At 32.4% G+C, this 12,732-nt stretch overlaps 2 protein-coding genes across 5 annotated transcripts in view; both read left to right on the top strand.

The window, feature by feature from the left end:
* The window catches only part of LOC138943107 (neuronal calcium sensor 2), a 166,475-nt gene extending 154,409 nt beyond the window's left edge, over window positions 1–12,066 (top strand). For all 3 annotated transcript variants that reach the window (XM_070313636.1, XM_070313635.1, XM_070313634.1), the window contains exon 6: window positions 3,751–12,066. In XM_070313636.1, coding sequence (XP_070169737.1) covers window positions 3,751–3,927 — 177 coding nt within the window. In that variant the 3' untranslated portion in view covers window positions 3,928–12,066. The remainder of the gene's footprint in view (window positions 1–3,750) is intronic.
* The window catches only part of Nca (neurocalcin homolog), a 199,552-nt gene that overhangs the window by 154,810 nt on the left and 32,010 nt on the right, over window positions 1–12,732 (top strand). The gene's annotated exons all lie outside the window — the stretch shown is intronic.

Raw genomic sequence — 12,732 nt, 5'->3', positions numbered from 1 at the left:
CAAAACGTAAAATTTGAATTTCAAAAAGAGAAAAAATTAACAAAAAATATTTTATTAGGACAGAAATAATCAAAACAACTATGTATACATGAACTTTATTGTCCATGTACATTTAATAGAGCGTACCTTAGTACGTTTATTTATTTATGTGTAGTAAATCGAACACGTGGATTCTGTCCCTTCCCCTAGACCTTCACCCGAAAAAAAACTAACCTAACCCAGCCCATGTGCAAGAGGTGAATTATTGTCTAAAATAAAGATTCACTCTTCGGACATGGATTGCTAGGTTAGTTTCTTTTCGAGGTGGGAGTCTTTGCCCTTCCCCCACCTATGCGTTCGATTTACTACATGTAAATAAATGAATGGTGTCTGAAAATTACATATAATTCGTAATGAAAATGTTTCTGTTAATAACTTTTTAATAGACAACGATGGAATTTTTTAAGTATTTTTCCTATATTTCCCGCTGAAAACCCTTTCGGAAGTCACAGTCAAAACGCGTAGCGCCAAAGTTATCGGAATCTTGTCTTAATTTGTTCTATTGTATATTTATTTATATTATATCACAAAATTCTTTAAAAATTATACAAGAAAAATGCTTTAAATATTCTTCATTTGCTGCAATATTTATATACGCACATCTCTCTCTCTTTTTACTCATAACAGAAATCGATACTTATCTTATCTAAATAAGAACCTTTCTAGAATATTTCAAATCTTAAATAATAAAAAAATTGTTTTGAGAGAGCTAAAATATTTTAATTATTGACAAAAAGTTTGTCCCGGCTGATAATAGAAAGATTTTTTTTCAACGCTTTGAGATATCGTTATCGCTAAAAAGATCGAGACATTTACCCGCGTTCTAATACTCATCTCTATGCTATTAGAAGTTTGGAACTTACGCGACGCCGTTGCCACGGGAATTCCGGTAACAGGAGGTTTTCCGCGCTCGATGAAAATTAATGAGGGAATGTTCAGTGAAACTCAATGCCTTCGTACATTTAACACTTAAACCCGTGAACATCTATGTCATGAAACGCGCGTTTGTCTAACTCAATTGGCTCTACACTCTATTGTTGAAGCTCTGAGAATAACAGTGGCTGTTATTGATATCTCTACAAGCAAATTCATTGTTTCAAAAATGTTACTGTTGCTTCAGACGCGTTAAATTGTGAAACGAGATACAAGTGTATTTTGATAGATTCATTCATATGGCTTAGATGATTGAAAATGAAGTAGACACAATTATTTATAAAAAGATGATATTTTATATAATCTCTGAACAAGAAAAAAGTAATTTTTTAAATGAGGACAACATGATGACAGCTTGTAACAGAATCTATAGCTTGATCATATTCAATATTATCATTAAACGTAATTAATTTATATTTTTAAAATTTATGTTGCAGCAATACATTCGAAATTTCTATTATGTTTTCTTCGAAAAATTAATTCTACATATATTTGAAAATTGATTTAATTCTCTAGATAAACATACACTGTGTGAACAGGCAAGGAAGAGGATTAACTTTGTTTAAATAATCGTCTTCAGCTGGTCTATTATGTCCACTATAAAATTAATTTGCTTTATCTAATATTGAGCGAAAAATAATAAATTCTACGCGTTTACTTCTATCCGAGCGATTTACAGTAGATTAATCAAAAAGATATAAGAAGAGATTATAAATAAAGAATCACTGGTGCACTTTAATGATTCGATTATGCGATAAATTTTTATTATTATTTGTTTAGCAATATACAATTTATTATTTAGTCAAGTTTTATTTAACTGTAAACATCACGTGCATAAGAAAGATAAAATACGTATGTCGATGATATAAGCGAGATATAGCAGAACAAAAGAAACTAAAACTCACCAACGATCCATTGAAGCTCATTAATCAGATGCTGTTCTTTTTTTATGAAGATGTGGTCTGGGTTGCATAACCTTTCGATATTTTCATGATGGATTTAACATAGACTTCTGCTAAAAAACCATAATGAGAGTGGCTTTCGTAATTTATGACTTTATCATTGTTTATATAACGCATACTATACAATCTTGAGCAAAATCTCTATCTCTGCACTGTTTCAATAAAAAAATCATAAAATTATTGATGTATAAATATATACTGATGATATATACGGATAAATGCATACAGGTTTTTTTTTTTTTATTTTTTATGAGATTAGATATTATTTTCGTATTTGAGCGAACGTGTATATATTCTATGTTTTAAAATGATCAAAACTGATATAAAACGCCTGCCTGATTGCATCAAATCATTTGTAACATATATTTTACCCTCATATTATTTTATATTATATGAGAAGTTAAGCTGTAAAATAATTATATTAATCTTATTCATAAACTTAATTATGGAAGTCGATTAGAAATATCTGATATCTTTAAAAGAAACGCCATACATAAATTTAATATCTAATATTTTTAATTTGTTATAAAAAAGAAAGCACTTTACATAAACTTATTTTATTACATTAAACTAATATTTTACCAGGCGGAATTTTTACGATTAAAAATGTAGCAATGGCATGAAACGAAAATATCATTCTGTGAATTGAAAGCAAAAGTGAGAAAATATTACAGTGAAATCGTGGAGAAAAAAGAAAATTGAGTGTTTGGTAAATATTGTATGTATAAAAGATTACACTTCACCGATTTTATCGTCACTTAGATATGTTGTAGGGGAGGTTCTTCTGAGTAATTTGCCGCAAGAAAAAAGTGAGGAAAAGCATTCGTTTAGGAGATATGACAAATTAAAGTTTCACGGTTTTAATGCTTTTTCTCGGGTATTATAAAGTAATATTAGGAAAAGTGAAGTTTGTGTACGTTGTATTTGTTGTAGGGTAGATATGAAAAAAGTATTTTTTTACATTTACGGGATAGGTACATGATCATAGATATTTTGTCAATAATCGGTTTCATCTATTTCTCGCAGTTCGTTAACGGCTTTTAATATGCGACTACATGAATTTTTGAATCATATCTTCAATTTTACTTTTAAAACTGAAAATGGATTTGGGTTAGGTTATATCTTCCGGAAGTGAAGCCCTCCCGTAGGGAGGGCGGAACCCACTGCGTCCACGCATATACTTTACAACGCGAAGCGAGGTCAAATTGTTGTGTGGATGAAAAAGTATATGCGTGGATGCAGTGAGTTCCACCGTTCCCTACGAGAGGGCTCCACTTCCGGAAGATATAACCTAACCCAAACCTATTTCTGATTTTAAACTAAAATTTGGTTTCGACTCCGTTATATAACCCATCTATGACCCTGTACCTATGTCGTAAATGTAAACAGAAACATTTCCCACGTCCTCTGCAAGAAATAAAATGTACACAAATATGTCACTGTTCCCAATTTTATTTTATAATACTTCAATTAAAATTGTGAAATTTCAATTTATTATATCTTCTAAACGAATGCTTTCCCCTACTTTTTTCTTGCGGGGAATTACTCAGAAGAACCTCCCCTACAACATATTTAAGTAGCGATTTGAAAATCGGTGAGGTGTAACTTTTTATGCATATTTACCAAGTGTTTTTGTGCTTATTGATACAAAATTATCTTTTACAATGGTTGCATTTTATAAATATGTCAAAATATGTGGACTGGCTTTCAGGAAAATACGATAGAAACACGTTTATATATGGAGTGCTTGATCCTGAGCTTACGTGAGCCCGAGTATCACGTAGAGAGAAACAAAGTATTATTCTTTTGTTCCCAGGCGATATACGACATGCTCGGCGCATGTTCGAGCAATAGACCGGCGGACAGCGCGGAGGAGAGGGCGAAGAACATATTCGCAAAGATGGACGAGAACAACGACGGGCAGCTGACGCAAGACGAGTTCCTGAAAGGCTGCCTCCAGGACGAGGAGCTGTCGAAAATGCTCGCTCCTTAATCCCGACGCCATCTTATTTCTGGAGCCGCCGACGCGCGATCGTAAACAAGGACACACACCACATTCTCATGACTCTCTCAAAACTCAACAACTACGGAACGTCAACAATAAGCCACCACCGAAATCGACACTCGCATACACACACGCCATCGTCACATACGTTAAACACGTACACGTACCAAACGATATAATTTCTAATTAATTATGACGTACGCTATTATTATGGCGGTTCGATAACTAGTCCCGTCGCTCGTGTCCGATGGAAGGACACGAGCCGTGATAAAATGCCGAATGGTGACGAGGAAAATGATCGAGAATGATCGATAAATGAAAAGGAGGAACAGAATCGAATCGAGTCATTTGAAAAAGGAGAGGTTTTTAAGAAGATGGCGCACTGCATGCGTAGATCTTCGTTTGAATGACAGTAATACGATGGTGGTAATCGGTCCTAGGAAAAGATAGCCTCGCGAACACACGGAGAATAGAGAACGACGTTACTGCTGACGACCGGGATCCAATTAGCATCTCGTGAAAGTCTTGTCCATTTTGCAAACTCACATTGTTGACAAATGACAATTCACGTGTACGGCGAATCTCGCATTCATACACTGGTTCGTCGTGCGAATTCAAGAATTTCCTCGGACCGTGATGATGGAATTAACGGGGGGAGTGGAACCATCAGTTCTCTCGAGGGAGGAAAGTGACAATGTCGGTCGTCACGGAGGATCGCCGGTGGCTTTCAAAGCTTGCGTTTGCACTGACAATTTGGCTTAACCGATTCTAGATGTACGGAATTCGCCTTCTTTTGCCTTCGGCGAATTATATAGTTCCGTCTAATAATACAGACGGAGAGCATAAATTAATCCTCTGATGCGCTTCAGGAGATATAAGGACTTTGCATCGTAGTTCCATATAATTTTGCACAGGCTTGACTTCGGAAGTATTAATATCGCGATTCTAATTTAACGGATTTATCAATAGCACCCAAAAGTTTATCAGATCTCGCGGTGAATCTTATTAGACGTCTATTATTTTCGTGATCGCTTTTGTCTCGTTATAATAGAAAATTAGTGTAAATAAATCAAGCGTATCGTGAATTAACTCACTTCAACTTACTGCTGAATTGTTGCAAACATCTGTTTATAAGTATTTACACAAGCACTTGATCTATAGTGTCATTTGGCCATAGTGCCATACAAACTGGAGTCTATTTTTGGGCATGCACATAAAGTATAGATAGAGATATCTCAAATATATTTAAATAATCTTAAAATCAATTATATTATTTAATCTGACTTGTTTTTCTAATACGGAAGATACATATATTTGAACAGCTCGAAGCCAAATTGTGATTTGCATCTCGTGTAAGTTATTTGTTTGATGGCCATCATTAATCTTCATTCCATTCCATTTCATTCCATTTCACATGATTCCACTACTCCGCAGTCCCGTTTATCAGATTTCGCTGTAGGAGTCGCATCAAGATTTATTTGTAACGTTCGATTATACGAAACTTCTAAATAAGATGAACAATGAATAGAGCGCATCAGAGGATGAATCAGGGTTAGGACTAACCAAAGTCGGTGCAACCGAGACTGGAAATTGCCCAGGCGATCTTATCATATCGCGATGGAACAGGAACAGAATTTCTCGCGTGAATCAGAAGAAGGTGAGTGAGGAAATGAAGATCAGCTCGTCGCCAAGCCCGTCGTAGAATCGACGAACGAGAGATCTGCATGTGCGTCACGAGAGAAATGCGACGTGCAATCGCATGCACGTCCCACCTTTTTAAGGCCTTTGCACGGATCGATCATAGGTCGTAAGATCGATGTGTTGTTGCGCTGATATGAGCCGTCGGCCACCGTTCGCCGCGCGAGGTGGTAACACAACGAATTGCGCGAATTACGAGGTAAATTACGGGTCGATTAGATAGAGGGGATGGGGAGATGGGGAAGAGAAATATCGTTTAAGGGGGCATATCCGTTTGAATTCTTGAGAAATTAGTACATTTTCTAGATTTTTTTGCAGTGACTTGATAAAAACTTTTTATTTTTTTACAATATTAATACAATATTATTAAATACCTAAATAAAAATTTTCAGCTTAAAAAAAATTTTTTTTGAAAGTTATGCGAATATTTGGAGAACTTCTCCAATGGGGATCTCGCATGCCACTTTTCGTCGCTAGAGGCGCCACTGGGGAATGCAGCTATTATGGCTGCCGGATTCTCATATTTAATACAAAGAATAACAGGTAATAAGAGCCGGCGCAGTATAAAAAGCGCAAAAAAATAATAAAAATATATTAAAATATTAATTAAAAAGACAGTCCAAAAAGGGACCGATTGCTTGATATTTTATCTTTAGTTGATATTGTAATATTATTTATTTGCGCTTTTTATATCACTGATCACAATCTGACTTGCTATCAGAAACAGACTCCGCACCATGTCAGACATTAAAGTTCGCACGCCATTCCTTAGGTGTGTTTCCCATTAGCGTTATCTGCCCTGAGCTTGTCGGAATCCCCATTTTAGGTGGCTGCAAACGGTATATATGAAAACATTTGTTTATCATAACATTCATCAAAACATTCGTTTTATACTAAATAATAGCATAACTAAACATTAAAAAAAATTTTTTTAAGCTGGAAATTTTTATTTAAGTACTTAATAATATTGTATTAATATTCCAAAAAAATAAAAAATTTTCATGAAGTTGTTGCGCTGCAAAAAAATCTGGAAAATGTACTCATTTTTCAAGGGTTCAAACGGGTATGCTCTCTTAAGAGAAAATACATTAATTTTATATCGGTACACCGCCGCGGGGGAGGCATCGTCGACCAGCACGCGCGTCATCCTTCGTTGAAATCGATACATACCTAGATGTAGACAGCTATTACGTGCAACGGATGTGAAATAGTACTACCACTCGTAGTACGTTTCATGTGTACCGCGTTTGTTGCGAAATCCTCTGGATTTCCGCTGAACATGCGGTATAGATTGAGCTAGCGCCGTGGAACTTGAAAGGAAAATGTTGGTGAAAGTTACTATAAGGCGATAAAAGCGGGAGTCAATTTCCAGAATTCTCGTACAAACTACGCGGATCTTCTCATACATTTTCGCTTCGCTATTATCTCGCTACTGTTCTTTCCGGGATTGCTTGTATAAGATGATTGTGTAAGTAGATTTTTTCTGACATATATCTCGATCACCGTGAGAAAGTCGTGTAGGTAAAGCATGTGTAATTGGCATTATAAAAATACCAACAAAATATAATCGTTTACATATAGCATCGGTTGATTTTAATCTAATCTTGATTGATCTTTTGTCTTTTTTTTAAAGCATTAAGAAAGAACAAAGAGCTGAATTAGGCTACGGGTCAAAGTTGACTGACGTTTGATGAAATCGATTCGCAAGTAATAATGATTGACATATTGGACATATGTATAGTATAATAAAAATACGATACAATATGTTTATACATATATGTATATTGTCCGAAAATAATATTTTGATCATTATTACATACGTAATCGTTGCATTATGTTATAATTTTGACGCGAGAAGAGAAGAAATATTAAACCCTGTCGCGTCAATTGATATAAAGAGGATCAATCTGATAACTGTATACGGCTGTCTTAATCCAATCGATAGCGTGCTGGTCGACGTTCACGAACGTTCTGACGTCTTGTCGAGAAATACAATGTGCACCGGGGTTAATGTGGTTCGCGTGTATATATTTTAAGATTTACGAACAAAGGTCTGTGTATCGGATACGTTAACGTAACCGTTTGATGATGTTTTTCGCATGACGATGCTTTGCATGCAAATGAACGGGTGGGTTATTTACTGTCAGGAATCCTCTGTATCTTGCGTCAAGTCGGCAAGGTAAATTATCACCAGGGTTGGGTAAGTTAATTTTTTTGAATTAACTTAAGGGGGCATACCCGTTTGAACCTTTGAAAAATGAGTAGGTTTCTTAGATTTTTTTGCAACGCAATGATTTGATGAAAACTTATTTTTACAGTATTAATACAATATTATTAAGTACTTAAATAAAAATTTTCAACTTAAAAAAATTCTTTTTAGAGTTAGGTTAGGAGTTATGCGGATGCTTGCAGAGCAATTTTAGATGGATGCACGATGTGTATGAAAACGTTTGTTTATCATATCAGAAATCAAAAATACAATTTTTTTTTATTAAACACATTAACAGTCATTTGTTATCCAAGCATTTTTTCAAAATTTTAAGAAATAAACAAATGGCATGTTGAAAAAAGTTCTTCTTTTTTTTTAAAGATCCATTTTTTTGTTTATAACAAAAAAATAGGGAATCGGATTTAAAAAAGACTTTGTTAACAGACGCGGGATCTTATTAGAAACTCGCATGCAATATATCGAAGTCAATTCGTCGAGCGTAGTCCGAGTTTTCATGAAAATATAAATCTGCAAATATTCGCATAAAAAAAAAAAAAAAATTTTTTTTTGAAAATTTTTATTTAAGTATTTAATAATATTGTAAAAAAGTAAAAAGTTTTTATCAAGTTGTTGCATTGCAAAAAAATGTAAAAAATGTACTCATTTTTCGAGAGTTCAAATGGATATGCCCCCTTAAATTCAAAGTTATTGATCCGAAAATTAACTAAGTTTACGTTGAAAGTTACTTAATCAAAAATTAACTCAGTTAATATTAAGTTAAAAAATTATTAATTCATTAAAGTTGAAGGTTCATTCTCCATTCAATAGCGAATTGTCACATCTGACAAATTTGTATGACAAATGAAATATTTGCCTTATAATCAACTATTTTCACACGACTTCAATATTGATGAATGAATTTAACTTGTATAAAAAAAGTTAATAAATTAACATTAATGCATTTAAAAATAACTAGTCTTAGTTAAAAGTTAACATATTTAACTAAGTTAAGTTAAAAGTTATTAATTTTTCAACTTTTTAACTTAACTTTTAACTATTTAATTAGTTACTATCCAACCCTGGTTACATCACCAAAGAGTATTTTCGAATTGAACGGAATTTGTTCGGATTCTAAATACATTCGAGTATTATTTATATAAGAGAGATATCGTTTTTTTTTTTTTTTTTTTTTTTAAATTGAAACAAAATATCTTGAGCTGAATCTCTTATAAGAACGGTTTCCATTTTTAAAGAAATCCAAAACTTTCTAAAAATGCTTTAATGCACAGGATTAATGATCCGTATGCTGTATGCATATTCAGACATGATTGATTCCAAGTAAGAGAATGATAGTTAAGCCCGCGGTACATATATACCGGGTAGGGCATTTATATCGAGACATCTAAATATCTAAAAAAATAAAACAAGATAGAAAGAAATGTTTCAGACAAAAGTTGTTCGGTTCTAAGAGGATCATAAGATGGTTCCATTTGACCTTGGGTGGAGGAGATTTCAATGTCAATCTGGTTTTATTTTCTTTACACTAATTGATGTCTCTCATTTTTTGAGCTTAAAATATTAAGGTAACATTATTGCAAAATAAATAATTTTATGAGATATTTCATAATTTATGTAAAATTATGTCGAAGTAAAGTAATAAAATAAAGTATAAAATATCTCGTAAATTATTAAACTTTTGATCATCATACCCCTATAACTTTTTATGCAGAATATTACAAGGAATCGATTTATGTAAAAAAAATTGGGGTGTTTCCGTTTAAAAAAACAAGATTGACATTGAAATCTCCGAAGCGTCTCCACCCAAGGTCAAACTAATGGCACCATCTTATGACCCCCTTAGAACTGAATAACTTTTGTCGGAAACATTTCTTTCTATCTTGTTTTATTTTTTAGATATTTAGATGTCTCAATATAAATGCCCCATCCTGTACATATATATATAAGAATAAATTGATGATAAAATATTATATATATATATATATAATATTTTATCATCAATTTATTCTCTTTTTCTCTTTCTCAAACAATGGTGTACACCATTGTAAATGTTTTAGTACATGTTGTTGGAACGTACGTTGCAGATTATATTGCTTCGTTACCTATTTCCGATAGTTTTGAGATATGTCTTGTGGTTTGCACAGCCATCGGCGGTATCGGAAAATCTTTCTTTTCACTATTACTCATATAATGATTAATTCTTTCATGTGCAGACACAGATTTTTTTGAAACTTTGCAATTTTTTTTAGAAATCCCTGGCATTTATATTTTAAGGGTAAAATAATGAATGTGTTTAAACATTCATTTTTTTTTTTTTTTTTTAAGAAAAGTTCGTGAAGATTTAAAATTATTGATGATCCTCGCGTGATAATTTTCATCTTCAAAATAAATTAAATAAGTACGAGAATGAATTAAAATAAAAGATAATTTAAAATTTTTATCTACAAGAAATGATATAGATATTTGCGTATAAATTCAGCGAAACATATTTTCTGAATTACATCGGAGGACGTGCACCGCAAGCTTTTATCGAGCAAGGAAGCTGGGCTTTAAAGAGAATCGATCAAGCAGCTGTGTGCGATATAAGGGACAAACTTGATTTGAGGGCGCAAATGCCAACGATAATTGTTATCGCTATTCATGGCGCGTTACCAGACAACTCCGAGTACTCTTTTTGCCATGTAGGGTAGCATGTGGCGCAGTAAATTCTCACGTACTAAGCGGGCTTAAGTCGCGCTTGGAACACATTGTGATCCGCGCGGATTTCTAGTGGATAGAAAAAGAAAAACCCGTCGCGTTGGTTCAGAAGCTTCTTGTTGAATGAATCTAGACTAACCGTCGAAGAAAATTGGCTGGATGATTAGGATAAATATTAATTTTCGGGCTTGTGCGTGTCCTTATTATGAAATATAGGCTACAATTTTAAAAAGTATTGGAAAAATTAATGCAAAAGTCTGAGCAATTGTGAGAAGCACTGGAGAAAAAGATATTATTTATAAAATATCAAAATTGTATGTGCAAAATTTTTAGCTTCCTTTGTAAACTGTAACTGTAAATTATTGAGTGTTGAGAAATCTATAAATGGTGATTATCTGATGAAGTACTTGTATTAATTTTTCAAAATAATTTTGTCGCAGCATTTTTTTTTAGTTTTACATTTCAATGTTGCTTATTAGAATATATGAATTATTTTGATACAATAATTTATATATTGTTTATAAAATCTGAACATATTTATGAGATTTTTATTGATCTCAGATTAACATTCGAGATACATTATTTTCTATGTGCATTAATATTAGAAAATTCTATCTATTTGTGTGTGTGTGTCTAAAATGAATCAAATTAATGAGCAATTATTGCGCTAATAATATCGAATTAATTGATAATCGATAGTATATTGAATATTGGATACAAAAGTTCTTCACAGCACAAACAAAATTATAAAACGCGTAGGGATTTGTTGGTTTTTTTCTGTCAGTCAGGAATGTTATTAATATTATAAATTAGTTTTATATTGCAACTGAGAATTAGCAGATATATACGAGGCTTTCAATTAAAATTCTAATTTATTCTTCAGTGTCCTTTGCCCGCGATATTATAGCAGATAACAAAAAATTAGGAGCAACCTCTTTGTTAATCAACAAAATGGACGAACGCGGTTTTTGAAAATTTTCCATTACGATGCGTCATAAGCCATGGAATACTTGTGACATTGATTCGGATTAAATCTGTTAATTGAAGTGGATTCCACTGCAGTGCTTTGATGAATAAAGTGCATTCGAGAATTTTGCGGCTTTTGTAAAGAAACGAGTGTGTGTGTGTGGGTGTGTATGTGCGTGTATATCTAGAGACTTCAATAATTTACATAGAATTATAATTAATATCTTATGAAAACGATAACATCACAATTATAGAAATCTCTTATAATTAAAAGTTCGAGATATATTTAAACTCCTCGAAAAGTTCGTGCAGGGAGATTACAAAAATATGATAGAAAAATTATTTTGCGAATTGGCAAAACGTGTTTTTCAAAAAACTGCAATGATGAAGGATTAATTTTCTATGTCTTTTACATTTTAAAATGTGGCGTTATAGAAAAACATTTTGCGTTTTCTGTACGACTTATGAAAAAATATTTCGTGTCTATACATTGTGTTAGAGATTATCCTAATTAAAAAAAAAAAAAAAAAAAAAAAAAAAAAAAATCCGAATATTTATTCTAAATGTTGAATTAAGTGGGCATATTCGTTTGAACTCTCGAAAAATGACTATACGTTTTCTAGATTTTTTTGCAGCGCACGACACGATAAAAAATTTTTATTTTTTTACAATATTAATACAATATCATTAAATAGTTAAATAAAAATTTCCAGCTTATTTTTTTTTTTTTTTTTTTTTTAAGTTATGCGAATATTTGCAGAATTATATTTTCATGCACGGTGTGCAATTTTGCATGCGAGTTCCTAATGAGATTCACATTTGCTAACGAAGCCTTTTTTTTAAATCCGATTTCACATTTTTTTTTGTAAACGAAAAAGGATGGATTTTTTTTTTTAAACGGAACTTTTCAACATGCCGCCATTTTCTTATTTTTTAAAATTTTGAAAAACGCTTGTACAGCAGATAGCTATTAATGTTAAACAAAAAATACTTGTGTTTCTTATTTCAGATATGATAAACGAACCTTTTCATGCAAACCATGCATGAAAATATAAATCTGCAAATATTCGCATAATTTTAAACAAAAATTTTTTTTGAGCCAAAAATTTTTATTTAAATACTTAATAATATTGTATTAATATTGTAAAAAAATAAAAAGTTTTTATCAAGTCGTTGCGTTACAGAAAAATATAGAAAATATATTT

The sequence above is a fragment of the Polyergus mexicanus genome, unplaced genomic scaffold (genome assembly GCF_030449975.1).
Source record: "Polyergus mexicanus isolate NDT 795.1 unplaced genomic scaffold, iyPolMexi1.0 SCAF_25, whole genome shotgun sequence".
In the NCBI taxonomy this organism is placed as follows: domain Eukaryota; kingdom Metazoa; phylum Arthropoda; class Insecta; order Hymenoptera; family Formicidae; genus Polyergus; species Polyergus mexicanus.
Note: the sequence above shows the minus strand (reverse complement) of the source record. Positions and strands in the feature narration are given on the sequence as shown.